General features: G+C 42.3%; 2 protein-coding genes and 1 long non-coding RNA gene across 6 annotated transcripts in view; all 3 read left to right on the top strand.

Annotated features, from left to right (window-relative positions):
- Positions 1–3,495, top strand: part of lasp1 (LIM and SH3 protein 1) — a 30,109-nt gene extending 26,614 nt beyond the window's left edge. For both annotated transcript variants that reach the window (XM_079366209.1, XM_079366208.1), the window contains exon 7: positions 177–3,495. In XM_079366209.1, coding sequence (XP_079222335.1) covers positions 177–347 — 171 coding nt within the window. In that variant the 3' untranslated portion in view covers positions 348–3,495. The remainder of the gene's footprint in view (positions 1–176) is intronic.
- A 403-nt stretch (positions 3,496–3,898) lies between these two features.
- On the top strand, positions 3,899–5,907 carry LOC306838811. The gene is made up of 2 exons (XR_013781122.1): positions 3,899–4,827; positions 5,075–5,907. It is a non-coding gene; the product is annotated as an uncharacterized lncRNA (long non-coding RNA).
- A 1,085-nt stretch (positions 5,908–6,992) lies between these two features.
- Positions 6,993–27,884, top strand: part of arhgap23a (Rho GTPase activating protein 23a) — a 65,215-nt gene continuing 44,323 nt past the window's right edge. Inside the window, exon 1 of one of the 3 annotated variants that reach the window (XM_079365903.1) lies at positions 6,993–7,067. In XM_079365903.1, coding sequence (XP_079222029.1) covers positions 7,008–7,067 — 60 coding nt within the window. In that variant the 5' untranslated portion in view covers positions 6,993–7,007. Of the gene's footprint in view, positions 7,068–9,813; positions 10,227–22,635; positions 23,055–27,884 lie in introns of those variants that run through there. The other 2 variants (XM_079365906.1, XM_079365904.1) reach the window with 2 other exon arrangements.

Below are 27,884 nucleotides of genomic sequence, written 5' to 3'. Positions count from 1 at the left end.
CTAAATAATCTATATAACAAACACTTAGTAGCAGCGTTTCTCATGTGTAAAAGGAATTTTCTGAAATAGCACTTTAGATGTTTGTGGATTCCCGAAGTAGCTCCACTCAAGCACACAGATGTGTCGCAGCTGCTGCTGTCAACAACTAACTGTATTCCTCTTGTCTCCCCTTGTAGCGGTACAGGGCCGTGTACGACTACGCCGCCGCTGATGAGGATGAGGTTTCCTTCGTGGACGGAGACGTTATCGTAGACGTGCAGCAGATCGACGAAGGCTGGATGTATGGCCGCGTGGAGCGCACCGGCCAGCAGGGCATGCTGCCTGCAAACTACGTAGAGGCCATCTGAGTGAGAGGGGAGAGAAGAAAGAGGGAAAGAAAAAAAGAAAGAGGTAGAGAAAGGGAGGGAAAGAAGGAAAGGAAAAGCCCAGTGCCATCTCATCTTAATGCCGCTTTCTCTTGATTTTACTATTGTTCCCTAATCTGTCCTTTGAGATCCTGAACCCCCCCCCCCCTCCCCCCTACAACACACCCTTTTGCATCCTTTCTCTGCTCCAGCTCCACCTCAGACACCCTCTGCCTGTCTCTTAGTCTGTCTGTTTCTCTGTCTGTGCTGTTTTTCGTCCTCAAATCTCGCTCCACTCTCATGCTGTAAAAAGGGGAAATCAAAGTCTTAAAAAAAAATCAACTCGCAGTCCGTCAGGGGTCATTGTGAGTCACCCAGCTTCATCCTAGCTCCAGTACTTAACAATACTCACACAATGTCATGCAAAAAAAAATGAAAGAAATGTTTTCCCAATACTGCAAGCATTTGTTTGTGAATGAAATGAGTTAAAAGTGTGGCGTTTTCATAAGCCTGTTTGAGTTCTCTGTTTCTTTCGTTTTTACAGTGTGATCTGTTGCCCGACTGGAAACGCAGTGTAGAATCTCAGTCTATCAGAGCTAAGCTTGAATATTTTTAACTTGTGTACATTCCTTTAACCTCTGACCGTGTTGTTGCTGTTGCACCAATCAGCCAGTTAATCAGTCTTAACAGAGGTTTTTGATACATTTATAGACGGACACACACACACACACATACACACACACACACACACGTTGCCACCGTGTGCTCAAAGAAGGCGTCCTCTCGCGTAGCGCTGCATCACGGCTATCGTTGTGAAACTGGAAGCGTAGCCTAACTGAAGAGCACCTCCTGTCATCAGGGTTGTCCATACAGGAGGATCAGAGACAAGTTAGGGGACATTATCAGTCCATGTCTTGCAGCCACACAAACACATCACCTTTAGTCATGTGTGGATGTAGAGAGAAACTGTATATACATATGAAGCCTCGCTCTATTTTTTCAGCCTGGATGTCTTCAGTTCTGATAGACTCCAAATTGAATGATTAATATTTTGAGAATAGAGATGAGAGCAGGTGAAGTCCTTCCTCCCTTTTTTGCTACAAGAAAAACACACTCATAGAAGAAGAAAACAACGGCCGAGCACAACTCTATATCGTGATCTTCTTCATGTCAAATCGATTCCACTGAATGAACATTCCAGTTCTTGTTTTTCCATTTAATGTGAGAGAAGCAGTTGAGTCCTTGGCTGTACTAAATGTTGTCCCCCCCCCGCTGTTCTTCTTTATTGACTTTCCTTGTTATCGTAAGAAGCTTAATTTAAAAAAAAAAAAAGTGTTACAAAAAAATAAATAACCAGCATCTCAATTTATGGACCAAGGCAGAAGAGTTGAGCTTGACGCGTGCAGTATAGAACAGTTTTGAGATTTTTTTCAGGACAAATGCTTGTTTCTGACCAGCATATCTCTTGTACTCAAGATTTCATGTATATGACATATTTAATGAAATCTTCCCCAGATGGAGGCCCAGACACTGACGAACAACAGTAAGCTTTTATTCTGGCAGGTGAATATAAAAGAAAAGTATTCTGGATTTTGTCTAAATGTACCATCGTTAGGCTGATTGTTTCCATGGTGGTTCATAAGAAAAAATAAAATTTAAGCATTTAAGTTGCTGGTTGCTACACATATATAATCCATCAATTCTCCACTGCAGCTCTGTGAGGACCTCATTAGACTTAAACATTTATGTCTGACCATTCCTGGAGGTGTAAATAGTCTTATCTGGCCCCTGACCATACACCGCTCTTCTTCTTTACTTGCTGTCATTCTCCTGTGATGCACTGTGACTGTCACAGGGCGGTGAGTTTGTCGTTGGGTTGGGGCAGCCAAAAACTGTTCAGCTTTATTAAAGGAATCAAGGCCCCTCACTATGTAGCTAGATGACATTGTACAATTGTATATGTATCATAAAGATGAGTTAGGGGAAATCGTTCATACAGGTCATGGTGCTTTGGAAAGTGGCTTGCCTGCAGGAAAAAAAAAATAAAAGTTGCTTGATTTTTTTTTGAATGTGGCTGATGGGAAGTGATGTAATTTTAAAAGGCATCTCCGGTTTGGTGGAAGTTGGTGTTTAACAATTTTCTGATGTGATTAATTGTTGCGGGAATGAAGAAAAAAAAAAAAAAAAAAAGCCCTGCCTCAAACTGGAATGAACCAATAAATGAACCCACGCCTGTAAGTTGCATTAACCTCTAACTTGACAACAGGACAAGTTTATTTGCAAAACAGATGCTGGATTGGAAAGCTGTTTCAGAGTTCACGTTGTTACTGAAGAGATGTCGGTTTGGTTTGATTTGAAGTGAAAAGATTGTTGTTCCTGGCTTTATGATATCTGCTCAAATGTAACTTAACAACAAAACTGGTAGTATCCGATGCAAGCTTTTCTTTTGTCTTGACGGCATCGGTTCTTTCAGCTGGTGTTTTGGATGAAATGAAAAAGTAGCTAAAGTCAGCCATTGTTGTGTAAGTGTGGCTCAGGATAGATTTAAGTCAAATGTGAGTATGTGATGGTGTAAAGTGTGCAAGGCTGAATCTCCCGGGCTGTGATGCAGGGCAAGTTGATTGTCTGACCTGGATATTAGTCAGGGTTGACCTCTTTGCGCCAAATGCGGCTCTTCTGCTCTGGCATCACTCATCTACTGAACCGTGACATCATATCATAACCATTTTCCCATTCAGTCCTGTCTCGTATCCTGTCCACCCGTCTGATGGTCCCTTTTTCCTTCAGCCTTCATCGTAGGCTCCTGCGCTTCTAGACCCCCCCCCCCCCCCCCCACCCCACCCCTGCTTCTATGATACTGGATATATACTGTAGACTTTGCAGAGTGAAATCATGTAATCCTCTATCGGGTTTAGCATACAGACCAGTTTTGTGCATTCCATCTTAAATTGTTTTGTTTTTGATATATTTTGTTTGTTTTTTTTAAATAAAAGAAAGAACATATGCATAATGACATATACGTGTATTCAAAACTCATACTGGATACATACTCAGAGACAAGGACCTGATATCATCTCCTGTTGCCCTGTTACAGCACTTCAAATTGTACTTATGATTCTGCAGATTCAATAAAATGTCATTTTTTTTCTCAGACTGGGGTTTGTGCTCCATTTTTTTTTTTAACCAACTTACCTGAAATGACCAAACCCACTCCACTCCCAGCTTCATGTCATGTGCAATTACTTTTAATACGATCAAAGACACAGTCAAAAGAAATGGTTAAGCCAGATGAATTCTGATTTACAGAAACTGGACAAAAAAAAATCCAAAATAATATTCACCATTTGAGCACGGTGTTGGAAACCAATCGGCACAGTTTCCTGCTTACTGAACCTTAGTTTATACATATTTGAAGGTTAGCCATCTGCGTTGTGCAGTCACCTCAGATGTGAATAATAGAAATTTATCTGAGGCTTCATTTCTGCTGGATTGAATATGGTCACAAACTTTCATCTTTGTATTCCCATTAATTTGTACTCAAAGTAATGCAGTTTAGTTTAACAGCCCTGCTATCAATCCTGACTTCATGAAGGTTTAAATGTTTGCTCTTTGTTGCAACAGTTTTTGGAGAAGTGGTGACGCAATAGACAGTGGAGGCTCAAGTTCCTTTGGCTGTTGAATTTCACCATGGAATAGCAGGGGTTGTACATAATATATAATCCACTCCATGGTTTTAAATTAATGTAACCTAAATAATAGGGGGGATGCATATGTGAGGAAAGCATATCAACAGAACCATGACTTACATCCTCAATGTGTCATGAAATTGCTTCAATTCCCTCAGCAGAAATGATAATAGGTGTACTTAATATTATAGCAATTTATTGAGTTTCATAAATACAATTGATTATTACGTTTAATTGCTGGTTGAAAAAAGGATTTAAAAAAGAAGTCAAGAATGTTCTAGATCTTTGTTTCCAAAAGACGAAGTCCTTCCTTTCTTCGAAGTCAAGTATCAAGTCAAACTTTTTTTCCTATTTCTGTGTCAACTCCAGAATAGGGAATGTAATATTGTCCTGAAAATCTCCCTTAAACCAGCCTTAAATCGAGATAATAGGAAAGACTTCGTCTTTTACTTCCTGTTCTACAGCGGAAAGGGGGAGGGTCGAATTCAATTTCACTACGTCAACTTCCGAGCGTTTCCGAACCTGTCCGATCTTCTGCGCCGGTCTCCGACGCTGCTGCTGCTGTCCAACTGCGTGTTTGAACGTCTTCATCGTCCATCTCTGGTAGTATTTCCATCATGGTGGACATTTTAGTGTTGATGTTTTTCGCTATAATGGGCCTCGTCTTCCTCTCGTACATCATCTACTTGCTATGACGATGAGGAGCCGTACACAGCCGCGCGGACGGCCAGTGCATAGGCGAACACAGGGTGAGCGTTATTCCCCTCCTGCATCACTGGTCTCCATCATGGACAACGGTAAGGAAGTGTTTTTGCAAAATAATAAATACGCATAATTTAAGCGAAATGTGGCATCGTGTGTTTGTATAAGAAAACTATAGAGAATACGTTCTTGAGAAAGGCTTGTGGCTCTATATTTAGCTCTGAAATAGGGTCCAGTATTTATTAAATGTATTTTTTTTAAATCACGTAATAGCATCTAAATAGAAAAGGAAAATAATTTCTTCAGCTGTACATGTTTAAGAGCAGCTGTCATCTTTTTCAGTGAGCAGAGCAGGGCTTGGGCCATGATGGTTTCCCATCGGAGTTCTCCTGCAGGATGTGATGAGCAATCCAGTGGAGAGGAAAACAAATGGAGAAGAAGCCAACTCCTGTCTCCCACTTGCACTGTTGTCATCCTTTAACATCCACTCAACTTCCTACTTCTTAAGGCCAGAATTCTCTAAATGTCACCCTGAGAGCTCCCATTTTTAAGTCTAACCAGTGTTTTTTTTTTTTTTTTCCCCTCAATGCTACTCAAGGTTGTGCATGCACATGTTCCTCTTTTGAGAAGAAATGTTACCTCAGCAGAAGTGTATTGAATCCTAATGTATGATTGCAGGATGTTTTTTGTCAGGTTGAGTGTAATAGAGATAGAGGATTTGCCTTTTTAAAAGCACTGTGAGTGGCTCGCCTACATTACAATATTATGTTCACTTTAACAGTATAATCTGTACATCTTTATTGCCATCCCTTTGTTGACTCATGTTTGTGTTTGAGAGCTTCAGCTACAATGTTAATCTTCATTCACATATTGCCAATCAGTTCGTCTCCTCACTATGATCTGGATGCCCCTTGAAGTTTAAAGGGAATGTGTTTCTTATCAGTGTGCTATAATTAAATGTTTTTATTTTGTGTATTCCTTTGGCTGCAAATAACATGAAGATGTATGGTGTAATCGCAGAAATGCATCCTATTGATGTCATATTTTACCACCAAACCTCATGCAAAATATCTATTTGAAATAATGGTATGATGACTGATGCACTGATTATTTACAGAGATTATTGACAGTATTTCACGTGATATGTCAAATAAAGATGATTTCAGTAAACCAAATGACTTCCTCATCAATTCAACACACAACTAAAAAGAACAATAATCCACTTTCATATTTTCATATTATGGTGATAGACATGGATTGAAGGGCCCCCAATTATTTTAGCCTATAGGCCCCAACAGACTCTGTAATCACCACTGAATAGATAGGTGTATGAAATGCCAGCATTAAATTGGTTTTGCACCCAAAAAAAAAGGCTGGCTACTGACCGGTTCATGCCACATTATTTGCTGATTTGTCCATGTCCGTCAGCAGGGTCAATATTGCAGATACGGTTGAACTTATGCATTCCTATTTTTCCAATGAAGAATTATTGACATTGACAGAGTGCTATCAAAAAATAATAGTTTTGTTGCTCTGAGTTCCCATGTCTGTCAAACGTAGATTTTTATAGTTGCAATAAAAAAAATCTTCTTACATCGGACATAACCTCCTCAATCTGGCAGATCTATTGATGTTATGATTAACATTTAGCTTGTAAGAACGTATATCCATGCTGTCCTTAAACAAAGCAGTGATTAGACGGTTAGATCTCACCTGAGGGGATGATCTAGTATTTTAAAAAGTAGCTCTAAAGCCCTGTGTCTTGTCTACTGCAAACGGATCTGTCTGGCAACACCTTTTAGTCATGTTAGCTATTCCAGAACATGATTCCCTGTAGAGACTTTAATGTTTTTGGCAGCATGTGTAAAGGGACAATAGGTTCTCCATATTGACATGAAGCCATCATCTGTTTTATGGATCATGCTGCTGATAGTCCTGCAGAGGGTGCTGTTTACCTTCAGTAGGCTGTAAAAAAAAATCAGCTGAAGGCAGTGGCTCCCTGAAGTAAATTAACTGGCCTGTCTTAGCACGTGTGTAAAAAAAATAAACAAGTGATCTGAGACAAGATGGCAGTGGAGTTATCTCAGTTTATCAGTTACAACTGAACCAAAACAGAAAGTTTGAATGCACAGTCAAAGCACCATCTTGTCTGACCTCGAATGAACTCTCTGTCTGATACTTTCCTGTTTGCTTGATACTAACTCTTACACCCCATTGTGACCTTAGTGACCTATGTGCTAGTGTTGCTTAAAGAATTACTAATTTTTTTCAGCAGATGAAAGAGTCATGTATTCATCCGCCTGCTCTTGAATGTGACCACTCTTCATGTCGTCAGGTTGGCTTTCCTCCTTTTTTTTTTTACATTTGATACAAGTGATCTTAAATCTGTTTGTGCATCGTTTAAAATTGCTTCTGTGAAACATATTGTGACACTCTCTAGATTTCAGATTTTAAAAATAGTTACATATTTTGGGAAACAGCTTTTTTGCTTTTGCTGGCTGAAAAGATGAAACCCACTGACCCTCGCCTTTCGCACACATATTTTAAACTTTGGAATACCGTTAACCTAGTGCTAACTGTTTCCTGGAAATTTCCTGCTAATTTACCAAAACATGTTTGGTAAACATGTCTTTTGATTGGCCTTTGCAGAACAAAACCCCCCCCAAAAAAACAAGATATAGGCCACTTTATTTGAGATAATGGCAACCCCATTGTCCCCCACCCCACTCAATGCATTTGTGAAGTTTTTCCAAACATGTGTACAGACAGGCCCACTCTGAAATAATCTAAATTCCTCTACTGGTATTATAATCTACCAATCTCCCCCTTACAATACAACCGCTGTTCTGTCGTAGTGCACACACACACACACACACACACACACACACACACACACACACACACACACACACACACACACACACACACACACACACACACACAGACTCAGCCATTTCGCTTCAAACTGCATCTTTGACTTGACTAGATCAAATGTCACTGCGGCGGTCTGCACCGGAGGCTCAGTTTGTTTAGAAAAAGAAAAGGATGCATTGCAGCTGGACTGTAGAAAGCAGGTCAGGGATTTGTTTGCTGCTCCACATTTTGCATGGCCTTTTTACCTTTTTGTACGTCTGTGATAACTTAGACCTGCATTCCTTTCCCTCCCTCCCTCACTGGCCTGTCATACTGCTCAAAGCGTCCATATCAGATTATGTCACAGCTATGTTATGTGTCCATCGAATGAAAATAAGCCAGAACAGGTGCTCTTTTGTTTTTAAGCTACAGAGGCCTTGGGTTTCCCCTGCAGCAGTCATTTTGGTTATGTGCTATAAAAAAGCAACATTTGAAAGTGTTTATGAGTCCTTAAATATCCACCTGCAGAGCTCACAATGTGATGTTAGGGCCAGATGTTTCCAGGTCAGAATCTGAGGGCTGAAAAACGTCAAATATTTGAAAGTAAATGAGAACGTTTGGGTTTGTTTTAGTCCTTGAAATGGTCAAGGTAAAACAAAAAAAAACATGATTTATTAACTGTCACTCACCTTCATAGACCACAATGCACTGCAGGCATAAGGTATGAAGCTGAATAAACTTAGCAAGAGCTATTTATTGGAAAAACAAATAATGAATCACCAAAATGGAACCAGACAGACAATGTTAATCACATAATAACTCCTGGAATTAATCCTTTTATTCTTGAATTAAGACATTTTTGTTGCAAGTGTTCTGATGTGACCGACGTGATGTCCTTATAGCTACCTCCTTTTTTTAAGTCTATAATGTGAAACAATAGGACTATCCCAGTGTGGACTGTTTTCATTCTAATTGATGCTGCACAACCAGTCTCTTGACATATGGTGCTCTTTACATTGTGGGATTGTGCAAAGTTTACTTTGCAGTATATTAACCTTATCATATCAACAACCTAAACACATGCTTTTAACGAGTGCAATTTGTTTGTTTAAAAACACGTTATCCTTCAAATGTGAGTGCACTTGGTGGATATATTCTTTTTATTATTATTTCTGTATTTTTATTAATATTTTCATATCGCCAATACATTTTTCCTTTGCATTTTCTATTCTTTATTTCATTACCCTTGTCCTTTACCTTCAGCTGTTTGAACACCTGCATTTTCTCTAATGTGGAATCAATAATGTCTACCCCAGGTGGTTACAGGTGCCCCTCTGTGGCACCTGTAACCTCCAGCAACCTTTTCTGGATTCCCAAAGTGGCTGAGATCAGGGGGGAGGAGGGAATGGAGCAGAGGAGGAATTTAATGTCATAATACAATGGGGGGCGAAAGACGGAAGGGTAGGGGGTGGAGAGGATAGTGATAGAGCAAATAAAGAAAAAGGACGCAATGAAAGAAAAGAAGGAGGGAGGAGGGGGAGGATGGCCTGTGTTTAGCCGTGGCCTTCAGCTGTTGAGTTCCTGTTGTTGTGGGGCGGGAGTTTCCCTCCGTGTGGCCTGAGAGGGAAACGACCAGAGGATGTCCAAGAATGCCTGGGCCTCCAGGTCTTTCCTCTCCTCGTGTGGGTTTATTCCAAAGTTTAATACTTATGATGAAACCTACTGCCCTATATACTCCTTCACTCTGGATCTCAGCCACTGCAACACTAATGCACAAACATCTCAGCAGAGAGGCGAGAGCAGGGGAAAAAATTCCTCTTGGGGCCACAGGGATGCCTGCTCTTAAACACCCAGTCCACCCTCGCCGCAGATTAAACTACACGTCCCAGCATGCTCCCCACACAATAGGAGGCGTTGACCATAAATCCTGCAAGCCAATAGTTTTGTGTCTGGAGATCTGTGGTTGGTGTGTTGCACAGCAGCTGTTGTCAATGGCAACAGAGGTTTTCGGGGAAGCATGAGCTGGACAGCTGGTAGAGGGTCCCTCAGCCCTCCGCCAGGAGTCACATGGTCCCCCTGGTAGCCAATCCCAGCTCTCCGCCCTTTTCTCTCCCTTACTGTCTCTCTCTCATAGGCTCACTCTGGCTCCGGCTGCAGCAGGAGGGGGAGGGGAGGTGGAAAGAGAGGAGGGAAGTGGAGACAGATAGGGAGGGAGGGGAGGCGAGGGGCAAGCTTACAGAGGGAGCGAGTGGAAGAGCTTGAGAAGGAAAGCGGAGAGCGGGAGTCTCTTCCCCTCTGTGTGGTTATCAAGGAGAGAGGTGAGGATCCTGCACACGCCCTGTTTGCCCTCCAGCGTCCTCCCAGAGCAGCAGGACAGAGGAGAAGACAGAGAAAGGGACCAGAGGGCAGTGTTTGGCTGGATGAGTCCGACTGTCACACTCAAGGAGAGACAGAAGCATGCCTCTGTGGAGAGGTGCAGCAGCAGCAGTCGGCTGCCAGGCTGCCTCGCCTGTGTGAGGACAGCAGGATTGGATTGTTTTGGGGAATACTGAACAAGGAAAACAAAAGGAAGAAAGCCGGAGATCTCTTGTCATGACCGGGCACAGGAGGAGGGAGGAGGCTCGTTGAAATCATGGACCAGGTAAGGATGGAGAGGAGGAGAGGGAGAGGCAGGGGAGGGGACTGAAGGGGAAGTGAAGGGGACCACTACCTTGTCCTCACTTAAAAACACACAGCAACACCAGCAGTGCAATCATAACTTCCACCATCCATCTTTTTCCCTTCCCTCAAGGCAGAAACAAGCAGCACAGCATGCTGCTTATCTTGCAGATGTGTTTTTTTGCTCTCTCTCCCCCCCAAGGGCTTGGGTTTTGCTCTGGGGGAGGGGGCCGGCAGTGATGGTGCTGCTATCAAACAGCCACCGGCAAGTGCCCGGCCCCTGGAGAGATGACAATGCTGTAAACTTAAACAGCTCACCAATAATGCCATGTGTGAGATCAACACTTTGGCAAAGGGAGGAAAGCGTAAAAAAAAGAAAGAGGGGTGTGGTCGAGTTATGTGGGTCATAATCCGTCCTAACTTGCCATGCATAAATTGGCATCCTCGCCTTGGATCTGGGTGGAGGCGGGAGGCGGGTTTTCATGCAACAGGGTTCACCTCCAGAGCTTCCTGTGCCTGCGTTCATTCATACAGGATCAGTGTTTGGGCTGCTTTGTAACATTGTGTACTCATGTCAGAGGCTGTCACACACACCTCCTTTTGTTTTCTGCAAGAGAAACGCATCCACGATAAATCCAACTTCAAACATCTGCAGATGCGGATAGCTTTTTTTGTGTTTATTTTTATGTTTCTAGTGTGATTATTAGCTGTTTGAAGCTGTTGTGTAATCTGGTCTTTTTTTTCAAGGCTAGAGGCAACCAGCTGCTTTTAACTGAGAGCAGAGACACCCTTCTTGTATCTCCCCACCGTTGCCCTCCTTGCCATTGATTACCTCATCCTCCCCCCTTCCCACCTCCTCTGTTCATTTGCGTCACCTCATCTCTTGAGGTGGGAGCATCAGGTTTGAGATTGAGGAGGAGGAGGAGGTTAGATTAGAGGGGGACACATGGATGACACACCCTGGCCCAACCCTCCTTTAGGTGAATTATGCATGTGGTCCATAAGGGAACATCTCTCATGTTTGTGTGTGTGTGTGTCCACTTGGGACAGCGTGATGTTCAGCAGGGATGATGTCATCACTTCTGCTGGTCAGACTTTGGGTGTCTGTGTGTTTGGGTGTGTACGAGCTGTGTTCTGTGTTGTCTGAGTCTTGATTGTCTCTTAATGTAATTTATCCGAATGGGAAACCTCCATGCATGTAGACAGAACGCACAGTGTGATGGGAAACCATGCAGGAGCCACATGTTTGGGTCATGGCCTTTGTGTCACACCAACTTTCAGTATTCATATTCTGAACGAAACAGACTTAAGGTTTTAGCTACCAGCACAAATTAGCTCCCATGAAACAACAAAACTATTTATAAAACAGCGCAGAGCAGAAAAATGCTGACACGGCACGGCCTTGGTGCAATGCTTAGGTTGGGTCATTTTGATAGATGGACCACATTGTGACGCAAAGGACAAATATGATTATAGCGCTTCCTGTTCATAGTGTAAGTGTGTATTATTGTCGTTGTGGGATGTGGTTGTGAGGCTTTATCTCTACATATGTTTCCTGTTTTAGACTTACAGTCAGCCCTGTTCTTTTCAACATGACTCTGCATGTACAATATGCTGTCCGAGAAGCATCTACTGCCTAAACATGCGCTAACATTACTGTTAAAAATGTAAACACAAGCACGTCGTGTTTACTCTATAGTCATGGAAAGGCTGCATAGTTTACAGGAAGCCATCGCGCGGTATCTGTCTTTGTCTTTTTGCAAGGACAGACACACACATGTTCACACACACTGTGATAAGGAGGGCAGTGGCTCAGTGAGGAACAGGAAAAAGCTGGTTACATAAAGTGTCTGTAAGAGCGAGTCGAGTCAAGGGCAGTATAGTGGGGCAACTTTTTCTACTCTGCGCTGGATTCCTGGAGTATTGCAGCGCTGGACATCTGCACCTGGCATCCTAGGTGGAGATGTCTCCTTCTATAAGTATATAAAACATTCTGACTGACAAAAGCAAAGTTCACATAACAAAAAACTCTTGCTCTTGGGCTGTTAAAATGCCAGATTTGCTCAGCTCAATAGTTGTGAAGAACTGAACTCGGCTGTGGTGACTTTTACTTTTGCTTGCATGCTAGAACTTGATGGATGTGGTGGCCAAATGCTCCTTTTCTCCCGCCTTGGAGAAAAGCAGAAATGTTACAACAGAATCCTACATGAAAAAAATACCAAGAAACACGCAACTTTTGATGAGCTAAACTTTGTTCTCCTTCATGAATTCCTTCAATGAAGTCTAAAGTGTGCCACTGCTTCAGAGGGATTCCCTGATTCTGCTGTATGAGCCTCAGTGATGTGGACGGGCTGACGCGCCTCTGTTTATGCCGCTGTCTGAACACGACTCCCTGAAGGCCTCGGTTTGGGCAGCGAGGCGACTTATGTCTAACTTACTGTGTGTACGTGAGTGTGTGTTTGTCCAAGAGCCTGTGGCTCTCAGCCAGAGTAATCTGGCAAATTGTTTTGTCTGTTTCCCATAGATGTGACAGAAATGGAATGCAGTCAAAATTAGCTCGGAGCGCAGCAGGCGTGGAGGGTGATGTTTTATGTGAGTGAAAGTGAATGTGAGAGAAGAAAGAGTGTTATTAAGTTACAAACGAGATGGTGAGAGAGAATGTGAAAGACAGCAAGTGTGAGAGAAGGAGGGATAAAGGGAAAGAATGAATGTGTGTTGGTGCGCCTCATGGTGGAACAGGTGGTCTAATCTGATGTCCCACCCATGGCCCCCTCCAGAAGCCCCCTGCCTACAGCTCTCCAATCTTTGGACTCTTAGGAATTTCTTGCTTTATTGTCCTGAGCCGATGAGACAGAGGCACTTTCAAAGAGTGAACTCTTTGTGCATATTTGCATCTAAATTGAAATTAAACACACATATGTAAGCATATGGACCAAGTCTCACCCATACAGAGAACTGCTACAGCCTCTCTGACCTGTTGGTCAGATTTGCAATGAAAAGAAAAAGTAAATCACAATGGAAATTCACCACGCTACAGAAAGAAAGAAGAGTGTTTAAGCTGATTTTGCATATGGTGAACAAAACAGGCAGAGCACATTTTTGGCCTGATGGAACTGTGGGATTTCTTGTGTGTAGCAAATGTGTATGAAGTTTGTTCTTATACATGGTTCAATGAATTCATGCTTGTGCGACCCAATTTTTCTTGGCGAGCTTTTTCTCAGTCTCAGAATGGCAAATGTATATTTCTATAGAATCTATCCACTTATCTGCTGACTGTGCGGAAACTATATACAAGTCTAAGCCATGCTAGCAGCTCTGCGTGGCTAACCTTGGCCAAATGCTAAAGTAAGCTTGCTTAAATGCTAACATTGATAATCTTAACTGAGAAATGCAGATTTTTCAGCAAGAATTATGAACATTTTAAAAATTTAATTCAGGCATTTGGGCACGCTAACATTCACTACTAAGCACTACGCTGAAAGTACAACTGCGGTGTGTAGCATTGTTCCTTGTTTCTTTTCATGGACCAGTCAGACTAGTTGAAATGTTGACGTGCCAAATGTGCTAGATGAAAACTGAAGGGATAATCAGTCTCACTTTGAATTTTCTTTTGGGGAACATTCATTTGTGTTTACAATATCAAAACATTCATCCAAAAGTTGTCAAGAATTTTAAGGAGAATTCGGTTTCATCCCTGCATTGTCTTCTCCTTCTTTAAATGATAAAAAGTACAATCATTCACAACCATACCGAACTTATCTTGTATAGCTGTGTTTACTCAAAAGTGTTTACCCCAATGAACAGGGATGCACATCATGTCTAAAGAAGTGTGTCTTTGCGTGTGAAGAATGTTAGCACAGGGCTCATGTTCTTAATTCAGGCTCTATTGGATTGTCAGGCTATGGAGAACCAATCGGTTGATGCCTGCAGGCACACAAAGGGCAGATTGTCCTGTCAATGAAACTAGGACACCCATCTCCAGGAAGTAAACAGCTCCTGTTCAACTCAGGACAACTACTTTGGACCTCAACCTCAATGCACTTGAGTGAAAGAATTAATGCACATGACGAGGGCAGTGGGTGGGGGGGCGTTGTCCCACAGGGGCGAGAGGTCAGCCCGTGTGGTTAAAGCCCTTCCTGTCAGCAGCACTTTGCATCATGACACAGGATGAGTGAGGCTGAGCAAGGGTTAATGGAACAAAACAGAGGGATGAGGTTATCTGAATCATGAGGCGGCCATCCAATTAGGAGGCTATTTGTCTAATTTAACGTAATGGCTTGTTTTTAGTGTTCTTGGTTTAAATCCATTAACCTGGGATATTTCTCATTCTTGGAACTAGTTTCCCAGCCTTCTGTTCTGTCTTTTACATACCTGAGTCTCTGTATGGTCATCTAGTTTTTTTTTTTTTCTAAGGATGTTGGCCTGGTATGAACAGCTGTACATCTGATGCCTGCTGTTTCATCACTTTGATCATTACACTGGCCTCAGATCTGCCCTACTGTATGTATGTACCACAGCTGCATGTCAATAATGATGTGCATGCGCAATGAGAAGCTGAACTCTAGTTTTACATTCTTATGAAGGAAAATCCTGTTTTGTAGCTTCCCTCTTCTCTTTCTCTTCCAGTCACTTCAATGACCCTTCTTTGCGTTAGATTACACGTAAAGGCAACCTTTTTGTGTTTCAAAAGAACACGCTGTCCCTCTCAGTCAGCCACGATTTTCTCCATATTTGACGCTCAGGTTGCATCAGTATCATTTCCACAAAATCCCTATTAATCCAGATGATGGGGATAAAATTAATTAAACTGACCACAGAGCTGTTTTGGACCCCCTGACTACTTAATTTGTTATTCCCCACCCTGTTGGCACTGTGCTGAGCCCCCTTGTGGTCTTCCGATGTAACTGTGGCTGCAATTTCTGTCATATTCAAGAGGATTATCTGTTTAGGGAAATCTCTGCACCGGAACAGATGGTGGGGGGATTTTCACAGAAATCGGTTGAGAATAAGAGGATGTTTGTTTATTTAATGATGATGACAGTGCATGTTTACGTTTGTTTTGCTGGCCTCTCACCTTCAATTAACACAATTTGACATTTACCAACTGATTAGATCGATATCCTCACACAAAGATATTTTCTTTCTTTACTTCTTAAAAACCTCTCCCTCTAAAAACTTAAAAAACCTCTCCCTCTAATTTGAGCAAAAACATATATTTGTTATTTTTATGTGCATTTCTTGAGGCGCACATCTTGACCTCCCCTTAAAATTAAATGTATTCTTCTCTCTCTATGCATGCCAACTACATACATACAGTTTTTCTGTTATGTTTAATCACTCCTTTTCATCTTCTGTGATTTAGGCAGACGTAATCAGAAGCATTTAACCCTGAACCAGAACTGTTGGTTAACTCAAACAAGCATTGAGTAGAAGAAGACATTGATGAAAGGATGAATTGAGGGGCTTTTTGTGATGATGGCTTGATGTCAAAGAGAGACAGAACTTATGGAGGTGAAGTGCCCTTTCTGTGGCATCCTGTCCTCTGAAAGGAGAACACCCTGCGTTAAGGCCATGTCTAGACAAACTTATCTCTGAGTTTTAAGGCCATTGAAATGATCAGATTAGGATATGATCCCCCTCACACATACAGGATTAAGCAGTTTACTGTACATACTGTCAGAGGTGTGCCTTTAGCTTTTGTTGTACCAAAACACATCCTGATCCTATATTTTAATCACTTAAAAACGTTTTCAATTAAAAAAATATATATATTTTTTTTCCCCCAGGGGGCAATTCTTAGCAATAGCATTCACACAATTTCAAATGAGGGCCTGTAAAAGAAACAGAGACAGGCTTCATAATACAAAGACAGTGTTGGTATTTAGTCTAGTGGATTCATTTGGTGACACAGTCGTGTCTCAATTAGTCTATTTGGCTTGCTCATGTAAGCCAGAAAAGCAAATGTTTTACATTTCACTTAAAGGGAAGTAACAACATTGAAACAGCCAAAGTATGTTTTAGTCATGTGATGTAATCAGGACTGAGGGTTTTTTTTCCAAAGGTTAAAAAAAGAAACAATGAACAATCACTCAGTTCCCGTAGTTTATGTAGGAAAAATGTAATCCACTCTACAGATATATCATTCTAAATTGATGTGAGGTATTTTAGGACGTTCCTGACTCACGAGTGACCAGCAGAAAAATCTGATGTCAACATTGTTGCTGGTATTAGAATAAGTGGTTCCCGAATGTAACTTGAGGACATATTTCATCCTTGGAGTTCATTCACAATGTGCCACAGGAAGTGATGCAAGTGGCAGCAAACACGTGAAGTGACGGGCAGCAGGAAGGAAACTGGCTCCGCTGCTACTGGAACTACGAGCCTGTGTTTATTTTCCTTCTCTCTCTCTCCTTCAGAAGAGGTTTAGGGGAAGAGAAAAAGGTGGTGGAGATGAGGGCACTGCAGGGATGTCCTTTGAAGAAACTGTGTCACGCATTTATACCATTTATAGAAAGCGGGAAATACACTGAATGGGATTCCTCATTGTTATCTGTGAATGGAAACTTTAGAGTTAAATCAGTGGCGATTTGTTAGAACTCGGACACCTGAACACCGTGCAGTCTCCTTGTTAGTTTGGGGGGTGTTTCCTTCTCTTTGTTCCTCACCCACATCGTCACTCTTATCAGTTAAGGCCTGTATCTGTGCTACAAAGAAAACTTCATGAAATTAAGGCTGTTTGGGAAGAGGGAGTGCATCAGCTTGTTCAGGAAGAAAGGACCTAAACCGTTTTGACAATATGTACACGTACAAAAAATTGCAGTTAAATTATAACAATGAATAGATGTTCATAAAATGTCTCTATTAATGGTTGAAGACCAGTGGAAATGTGCTTAATGGATGTTGAAATCATCTGTAGGATGATGTCGGTGGTCTTTGGATTGCATGTTTTTGTGCGTACTTGGCCTCAATGAGTAACTCCCTCCCTTGTCTTACCCAGACAAACGCCAACTTTGAACCAAGCAGTCGTGCCCACAGGCCCTTTGTTGTATCATCTATCTTAGTTTCAGTGGCTGATAGGAGAATGATCGAGGCAGCTGCGAGTGAGGAGAGGGATTACAATGAAATGTAGAGAAGGATGAAACGAGGAGACAGAGACAAGTTAGCAGGTCAGCAGAGCATCAGAGATGTTAGTCAAGAAAAAGTGTAGAAATAAGATATAAACTGATGGGCCGTGCCTTTTGCAGTGTTTGTGCGACATTTAGTTTAGACTATTTACAATCTCTATAATTATTAGTGATTGATTTTTCTTAAATGATATTTACACTTTTTCTTGCTTACTATAACTGAAATACATGTAATCTTGTCGTAACTGAATAGCAAAAGCTGGACCTTTTTGCCCTCCTTAAAATAACATAATGATATAGGTTTTCTAAAAAAATAACTAAATCAATTCAAATGTATTAGTTTCATAATTCCTTATTCCAAAACTCTTTTTGCGTTCCTTTTGTTTCAGCGCAGTGAGCTGATTGAGTTGCATAAATCATTGCAATCTCACCTCCTACAATATAGCTGAACTCACAATACAATATCTCTTTAAATAATGCTGGAGAGGGACTTATCATGTTCCTAGATTGGTGTTGAAATTAAGCGTTAAATGTAAGAACATTCAAACACAAACAATGACCACCGTTGTCTAATGTCTAGCTCATAGAACCTATTTGTGTGGCTGAGGGCCTTGTTTTTGATCCCATTTGACGACTTCTGATGTCACAATCACAATAATGCAGTCTGTTACCGATTCAAAACTTAAACCAGTGTCCAGAAACCAATGAGTCACCTTTATATAACAGGAAAGTATAAGAAGGGACCAATGGCTACCAAAATGTTTGGAGGAAATGCATCTCAACTCTTCCCACACAGCTGGGTTGATCAGTGGATATTTAAAAACTTTCCATAGTGAGCTGAAACACTGATTGTGTAGTTATATGTCTCATTAGAGTTAGGAGTAAGTAGTGTGGTGGAAAAACTGTATCATGTGTTGGAAATCTGTCACAGTGAAACATAGATTGGGAGTTGCTGACATCACTTAAATAAATAGGAAACACACCTTCAAAATACAGTTACGGTCATTGTCACAAAAGGCTTTCTACTTGTCTGTCAGCTGTTTCCTCCTCTCGTGCCAGTTGTCCAGTCAGACAAAGAGGTCTCCTCCTGTCGAGCAGAGACTGGGAATTTATGACCCAATGCACAGCGTTGGTGACCCCCCCCCCCCCCCCCCCCACCCAATCTTCCCGCAACCCTGCTTCAAAGGAGTGCCTCAGAAGCCTCTGTGTCAACAGGCAGCCAGAGGCAACCCGGAGTGTGAGCCTCACATATCTACATCAGGACAAAAATATCCAAACCTTTCTGTCACTCATCGTCAGTGACATCAATGTCTCAATCACACTCTTCACTTACTCGTGTGTGTTCATACATGCTTAGCAATAAGCAGCTGAATATCATTCCGAAACCTGAGTGATGTGGGTAGATATAAGGCCACATTGCTGTAACAGCACTCAGTGGACAGAAGTCTTAAGTTACATAAGTTACATCTGAGAAGTAGACAGACAGGTTACTCTTTATATTAAATTGGCTGAGGGAGAGAGAGCTTTGGATATCATGGAAGGACCTGGACATGTGTTTTTTTGGCTTCCAGCTGAAAGAAAAAAAAAATCCTTGCTTCTCTATTTAATACGACTGTATCAAATAAAGGGATATTGTAGCCTGCTTGGCAGAAGATGGAGTGTTACGCTCTCAATGGAGGCTTAAAGTAAGTGATGTTGAAAAGATCTGGCAGCTACACCCGTCAGACTGAAAGTATGTGTGTGCAGAGGAGGGTGACGGACTTTTACTGAACGAAAAGACACAATAACTGGAGGGAAGCAGAGTGAAACAGAGGAGATATGAAAGAATAAGGGAGGAAAAAGCCCGGAGGGACGTAAAGTTGGATAAATGGGGTAACAGCAATTAATCACAGCTTACCAGTGAGTGCACACGCTCCGAAGTGGCCTGGAGGTGGACCCCCACCCACCCACCCACCCCCCTTGTGAGTCCCTTCCTCATCTCCAGAGCCTCAGAAGCAGAGTGGAAACCAGTCCAGTCCGAGCCAGCCAGCAGAAGGAGGTGGGAGTCTGCAGGGGGCGGGGGGGCGCAGTCAGGCGAGTAAATAGGTTGATAGTTGTTTAAGGGGTTTTGTGATTACGTAATGACCAAGGGGAGCTCTTTCTTGCCGGCTCTGGATGCTCCATGCTCGCCCTCATCCATCCCTCAGGGAACGAGATCGTGGGCGTGCCGCCTCATATCACCCTCAGAACGGGGCTCTCATCACAGGGACGTCCCCAATGCCTAAGGCTGTGTGTCAGACTCTGACTAAGCCTAACCCTGAGACTAACCCCCCCCCCCCCCTCCCCCCACCAGCACCACCACGCCCCCCATATACAAATAGCTGAGTCCTGCGACACGTTTTTTCCTAACAGTATGTTCCTACAAAAACATTGCTTAAACTATCCAGTGAGCTTTTTATCATTATTTTAGTGAGTATGTCCTAATTTTGACAACCTTGGAGCCAACAAAACATCTTGCCCCGTCCTTGCCCCCCAAGACCCCTGGTTGGAAAAACCAATGATGTTAGAGCGTGTAGTATGTGGGACGAAGGGATACTTCTTGTATTTCTAAATCTGCATCTTAAAATGTGCTTACCCACCTGCTGAGATTTGACACATGACACACCAACCCTCCTCCCTCTCTCGCACCGACCAGCAGCACATCAATAATAGAAAGCCCACTTTGCTCGCCTGACAGGAAAATGTATGTGTAGCGTGAGTCTGTATCTGCATGCAATCTGGGGAAAGATGTGGACAAACTCCAACTCAGGAGGGGTTCACTAACTATGGAACACTCTCCCCACAAGAAATGTCAGAATACTGACTGATTTATGTCCTTGCGTGCTGGAATAGAAAACACATGAGCTGCAGAAACAGAATGCAGAGATAGATTGTGATGAAAAATGTCCAGCTGTGATGTCTCTCACACTCCTTGACCCCCCCAGAAAGCATGCTCCATTAAAACCTCCTTCTCAAATACCATCTGCCCTGCTGTACCACCTTAAGACTAGGATAGGACTGCTGAGCCTCACTCTTCCATGGTGAATTCTCAACTAGCCCTTTACTCACAGACAATTGTTTGAGTAACATGGAAGTGTACTTGGACCACATGGGGGAATTGTCCACCTCAAATAGGAGATGAGTGAAAGTCATGGCTAGGACTCTTCTTCTGTCTCAGAGTCAGATAATGGAGAGAGTGAACAGACACAGGAGATACGTTAACAACAAAACATCTTGCCCCGTCCTTGCGCCCCCCCATGATTCCAGTCTTTTTCCACCGCTGGCTTTTGAAGTGGTGCTCTGATACTTGCACCCCTCAGACTAATGTTGGCCACACAGGCACCAAACTTTTTGCCACTATCACGCTCATTTCCCTTCTTTATTACTTTTTTCTTTATCTGTGTATATTTACACCTCTTGTGCTTCTACCATTGAGCATGTATAGTGGGAAGAAGCGTAACTTCGTGGCATCAGTCTGAAGTTCCTGTTCTATTGATGAGTAAGCTTCCTCCAGGCTGTATTGATTCACATGGACAGTATTCGTCTGCGCCTTAGTGGCTAAAAATACATGTCAGTCAACACTTTTCCCAGAATGTTGTATTCATTGTAATCTGTTTTGTCTGTGTGTGGAAGGAAATCTGAAGTCTCTCTATGTGTTTCAGTCTTTTTTTAACCCTTTCCTCTTCTGTCCTTTTTTAAATTCACGAGTCAAACAGGCTTACTTATGTAAGACTTGAGTGTTTCTTAAGCACGTTGTATTTTCTACTTTTTAAGTTTGTTACATCTCAAGGAGGCTTTTCAGTAGCAACATAAATAGCTCAAATAAGTAGTAGTAGAATTATTTCATTTAGATCAGCATTAATAATTCACCCCCTCAAAAATACATACAAGTAAGTCTTAAGTAAGTCTTGCTAATGGCTCTTTATTGATCTCTCAAGTCTTAATTAAAAACTGAAAATACACAGAGAGATTGAGCCAATTGAAAAAGTGTAGGCTGAAACTTAAGCCCATTATGCCTCGTCTTTTTAAGTAATTGACCAGATAATCATTTAGTCAATTGATAGACCAATTTGACATCCCATTCACTGGTTTGTTTGTTTTTTTATTTCAAATAAAATGCATGGCCTTTACAGTTCGGGCGTTGAGTTTAGATGGATTGTTTGTCTTTGAATAATTTATTTTAGAAAAAATCTGCAGATGGACAAATAATGAAAACAGCAATTTGATCTGTCATACATTGCGCTTTACGTGTTATTGTTCACCATAATATTCAACCCTATAATACACTGAGGTCAAATTATTACAGGATTTTGTATAAACATCAGAATATGTGAATTGTCTACAAGAACATGTATTTAAAAACTGAAGTACATCATTAAGTGACTTAACTGAAGTCTTTTCTTCCTTTTCTTGATACCTCTTCTTTACTAAGAAATTTCAAAGTGACATGTGGAAAATGTCCTGATTTATGGCAGGCTAATTAAATTATTACATCACAGCATTTATTTTATTGATTTTAGAAAATTATAATTCATATGGAGGGGAAAATTAAAATAAAACAAATAAACTCATTATTAACAAATAATGTGAAATAAATAACTTTTACTGCTGTAGCTTGGAGTTTAAAACTCTGATTATAGTATAAAAATTAAAAGTCGTTTGTTCTACTGATTATATTCTACTAATAGAATGCTAATATATCAATGTGTGTTTCCAATGTGCTTTAAACATTTGAACCTATTTTAAAACGTCTACTCATTGTCCATGTGGCATCAGTCACTCCCTCCCATCCTACATACAAACGTGTTGGCACAGCCAGAGGGAGCCCGCACGCTGTGGGTTTGCAGGGCGGAGCGCACAGATTTACCCAACGCACCCTCCTCTAATTTGACTCACCTCTATTCCCACAATGTCAAGTTAACTGTTATACTAAAAAAACTTCCGGCAAACCACAATAAAACGTAAAGTAATTCTCAAAGATTGTATAAAAAACACGTCTCAGCGAATTTTGAAAAAGCATTGCCACAACTTGACATAGGCCAGTTGTATAACCTGCATGATGTATGGGGGGACTTTAACAATTCTTTAAACATTCAGGCTTTCATAGACGATTTCTTCAGTCATTGTTAATTTCCATTGTCGGACAGTTGATTCACACACAAAGACACACACACACACACACACACACACACACACTATAAATAGCTGAAGCTTTTGTTGAAATGACCACACGGGACTTCTTGGAACTTTACTTTGAAGGGCAGACTTCCGGCCCCGGCAGCCCCTGCTCTGCTCTGCTCTGCGTGTTTTGACGCCGCTGCAGCCAGTTTCCAGGCAGGCAGGGGCCGAGCACAGAGGGATTTAGTCATGTTAAACTGATGAGGTCCGGCGGAAGAAGAAGAAAACGAAGAAGAGGAGGGGGGGGTGGGAGCTGAAAAAAAAAACGGGAACAGAGTGGGATTTTTGTTCGGAGGAAGGAAGCTGCAGAAGTATTGAACGTAACCTATAAGTTTAAAAACGTCGTACCCCTGAGCTCTGGCGTCTATCTCTGTTGTCGCTCGTGCAGCAACAAACCAGCCTCTCCTTTGGTGAAGCTGAACAGTTTCTGCTACCCAATGAATGGAGTTGCCTTCTGCCTTGTTGGAATTCCACCCTACACTGAGAACTACGTAAGTCCTGTCCGTCTCTTACCTTATTGATAACTGTATTGATAAACCTCGTTAGACGTTGATTTGCGTCGGGGCAGACTGCGTTGTTTGGGTCTGGTCAGAGAGCGTGATTTCCTAAGAGGATTAACACTAGTTTACATAGCTACTGTATACACACACTCACCAACATACCGCACGGAAAACAAATGTTTGAATTCTGCAGCTTTTATTATCTGCTTTTTAGACTTTGAGACGACTCATATCCACACTGTACGCCCTATCTGTCCATACAGTCTTTTGTCCGCCTTTGGAAGTCAGGCGGGACGTCCCGAGCAGGGATGCTGTTTGGAGTGCGTCGTTCATTCCCTGTCATAATGGATTTTATTTTTCATAATTCTGACCCATATTACGGTAATTAACTTTACCTGGGGGTTTTTATCTCTTCTTACAGTCACCCAGCAATCTGACCTGAACATTTAAACTAAGATACTGACACTAAAGTGGTCAGAAAAGAGAAACACATTAAATATAACCACAAATTAGAATATGGGTAGGATGTGTTCATCACAAGGCTTGTGCACCACCAATAAAATGAGTTTTATGCTATAAATGTGCTGCTTTTAGTCTGCAAAAAAAAAGTTATTGTAAGTTTGAACCTCTGTCATCAAAAGTGAACAACAACACGCATATGGGAGGTGTTTTTTTTACATTTTTTTTTAATTAGAAATGCATGTTTAAGAAACCAATTCGTTGGGTTGAGTGCAGGATGGTGTGTTGTGTGTTGAAGTAGTAGCCGATGTGTCATTGTGAAGTCATGAGGTTAGATATGTCACTCAGGGCGGTGGTCTGCTTTTTGAAGAAAAGGCATATGTTTGGTATCCTGCTTCTCTCTCTCTCTCTCCCTCTGTGTATGTGTGACCGTGGTTTTGCTCTGATTGAACCTCAGTGGGTCTTTGGCTCTGTGTGTGATGTGGCTGCGTCAGAGAATTGCTGACAAAGTCCCTTGTTCCTTTTGCTGCTAACGTCTGCTGTATGGTTTGTGTGAGGTGAAGCTGCCTGCTGCCTTCTCAGTCTTGCTGTTATCATGAGTTTATGACTTTACCTTCCATTGCTCAGTTGTTTTTTTTCTGAAGCATCCCCCCCCCTCTCCATTGCGGTTAGTCTCTCACCCTCCAGTATAATAATGTTTCCTCTTTTATGGTGATGCTGTAACTGAACCTCATGGTCCTGCAGATGCGGCACCAAGCACTTTTTATCTTTTCAATTTGCCGCTTCTTAATTGAAATGTCGTAGTAAAACATCTTTTATAGTGAATCTGTAGCAACCACACAACTCTGCCTTAAGGGACCGGATCTCGTAAAAGCTGCTCTCAAAGTGTGATGTCCTGCTGCGTGTCTCTCTTGTTGCTGTTAGCTTGATCGTCCCTTTGAACACAAGCCTCCCATGCTGACCTGTCTCATACGTGACCTTTCACCGCACATGTCTCAGCCAACACCCAGCTCTTATTTGCTGAGGCCTTTTCTCTGCACGTTTATCTCACTTATCTTCAACCCGGGAAAGGGAATTTTTTATTTTTTTTCTAAAACGGTAAACAAAATGATCCTCCTGATCGTGAAACTGAATCCATGCAAGCACTCAGACGCATATCCGGCACGTCTTTCTTTTGAACTTTTTAGATGGCGCGATTAAAAGTCAAAATGATGCTGCAACTTGATGCGACGTGTCACAAAGTCAATCAGCCTGTGTGTGTGTGTTTGTGTGTTTAGTGTCTCATCGTATGAAAAGAGAAGTCACGACTCTGTCTTCTGGGACTCATTTAATGTTGTTAGCCGGCCTCGTCTAATGTAGCAGTGCAGGGGGATCAATAGAGGCAGTGGACGGCAGGGCGGGGCAAAGTCAGGATGAGCGGTAGCCTTGATGCCTAATGCTGCATTGTGCCACGTGACGCTGAATTTATTGATGATGGGAAACAGGAGAGCGCTTTTATGAAAATCTTGAGCCGAGCCGGTCGATGTTAAAGCCCCTCGTCTGTCCCTGCTGCACGTGTACCAGTCAGTTTGTTCTCCGAACCTGAAGGTTTGGCCCACATATGACTTGTAAATTGATAACAGAGGATTTTAATTTTTGCTGATCATTTTTAACCCCTAATTATGAGATGTGTTTTTACACTTAGGTCCAGCCCTGTATGCTTGCTGAGAGCTTCCTCATTATTATCTGTGCTTGGCTGAAGTTCAGAATATATTAAAGTTCTCTCTGATCAACCACCCCGGAAAGGTTGTAAACCGCATGACCGATGGAGGCCTGTCAAGTCGGCTGGACCAGCAGCCGTCTCCTGGTCAAAGCAACGTGAACTGGAAACAGCTGCAGGATGCTACAGACGAAAGCATTTCTGGGATCACGGGCAGATGCTTACATCAAGAACAGAGCGCAGACAATATTCTGGATTTCAGGGAAACAGTCCCTGTCTGTCCATGCGTTATGCTTCTTTAAACTGCAAAGGAATCCCAAAGGACACAGAATGATTCGATAAACGGGAGGGGATTTGAAAGAAAAAAGAAGAAATGCTCCATTTGGACATTTTAGTCTCCTTGAGGTGATGTGGTCACATCCTCTACAGCCTTGAAGCAGCAGATCATTTTCATTTAGAACCTTGAAATTCCCAGACGGTACCCAGTGGTCCCGAGTTAGGTCCTTAACTCTGTGATGTCATTTCAGTTTAAAACAATAACTTCATATTTCACAAGTGTGCAGCACGTATTGCAGTGAAAGTGTAGCCACGCTGTCTTCAGCTTTCACGGACTCTCCTTCTCTCACTCTCTTTCTTATCCTCGTGTGAGTGAGGACGACCTGCACGAAAGGTTTGATGACCGCGAGTCAACCTAACAAACACTGTGACGAGGACTTAAGCCTGTGTGCTTAACGCCTGCTCTGTCAGATACGCTGCCTTCTCTCCGATTTGATCAACTCGGAGGTACCAACATTCGGCAACGCGAGGTGTGAAATGTTGACAGACACACTTCGGTAACGTCGATCTCTAACGACCCTTCACTTTAGGAAACTGCTTCAGAAACATTTTAAAATTTAAACTGCTCTTAAATGCTGCGTTTTCGTTCAAGATTAGTGGGAAGTATCAAGGAAGTGATGGAGAAGTCGTGTCACAACAAACCTACGACCAGAGAGCACACGTCAGATTTTCAGTTCAAAACTTCTCAAAGGTCACTTGACTTTCTGGAAATAGTGATCCAAACTGTTCTTTCACATCTTGTGTTGTTTCCACTTATTTTCCTTTTTCTGACAGAAGGGTTCAAGCCAGTATCCCGCGTGTGTCTGAACGTTTTAAATAACAGTGCTGGCATTTGTTTTCACAGGCTGAAATGTGCCACATGCCAGAAACATGACCACTGTTTGGACCGCATGCTTCTATTACTACGCCTGCGGAGTGGGCGGAGCCACGCAGACAGCGCGACAGGAAAGTGTCTGGTCTTACAGAGTGCGCTGCGCTGCGTCAGTCTGTTAACGCCACTAAAACGTCTCTCACACCTTAACACCTCGGTCCCTCCCACCTCCACACCGTCACTCCTGCTGCATTCCTCTGAGCTCTGAGGCTTCGAGGCGACAGCTGCCGTGCTCGCACCTCACGTCCACAATCGTGAACCTGGAGAGTGTGTGTGTGTGTGTGTGTGTGTGTATTGACACACTTAATTCACGTGTACACACACTCAGCGGAGCACAGGTGTTTCAAACGTAGGTGCTCAATTGTGTTTACATCACACTTCAGGGGTCAGAGTTGCCCTCACACGACTCTTGAAATGTCTATGCATAAAGGACAAACACTCTTTTTTTTCTCTCTCTCGCTCTCACACACACACGCCCACGAGTTCGAACAAACAGGGTGCAGCGGGTGTTTAGGTGAGCGAAAGGCATCCGTCATCGTTGACCTTGTTTGGCGTGGCGTGTGGGGAGCGGTCGTTGTGCAGAGAAGGCGTGTTTCTGTTGCTAATGGCTCTCTATCGATCTCCTTTCAGTCAATCTGTCGCTCTCTGCTACAAGCAACAATTCTTCCAAATAACAAATTCGTTTTGTACCTACGTGTTGATTACGACACTTCTTGTGCAAATGTATCATTCTCAGTTTTTTTTTATTATAAATGCGAATAGCTGATTTAAACCTTGTGATGCATATTTCTCATTTTGCAGTTCCAGTCTTTCCCTCCTTCTATTTATAGAAGAACTCATCTAAATCCTTTTTTTTTTAAGTCTGTGTTTATGTATTTGCTCTCACTCTCACGCTGAGCAGCATATCTTCACAGCTTTTTTTCCCAGAATATTAACACCTGGATCCTGTCTCGAATGGACCTTCCAGCTCTGTGTCTGCAGCGGCCTGGCACTGTGTATGTATAAGCTGGTAATGACTGAGCCACTGATTTGTTTGAGGGCTGAAGAGCTTAATTAGTTGGCAAAGGTTACTTGGAAATGATAGCAACTGACATGCACTCTAGTGCAGCGCATTAATGATTCACTGAAGTAGTACGCTATCAAACGAGCCACCTACAAATGACCGACATTTATAGAGCAAGGTAACAGAACGTCATTAGTTGTGCTCTGACTGTTTACAAAATCAAGCTTGATTGTATCCATCCAAACTTTTCTTTCTGCTATTTTATGGAACTTTAACTGATCTTATAAACATTTATTTTCTTGCGTTTTAAAATCTTACAATCTCACAATGTAAAAGAAGTCCAGTGACCTTTTGTTGTACTAAAAATATCTCTGTGAATTTGATCCCTAAGAGTCAAGATTTGATCACTTTCAGTTGTCATCACTTTTCTGGTTTTCCTCTTTTAATCGTATC

Source organism: Symphodus melops, assembly GCF_947650265.1.
Source record: "Symphodus melops genome assembly, chromosome: 17".
NCBI lineage: Eukaryota > Metazoa > Chordata > Actinopteri > Labriformes > Labridae > Symphodus > Symphodus melops.
Note: the sequence above shows the minus strand (reverse complement) of the source record. Positions and strands in the feature narration are given on the sequence as shown.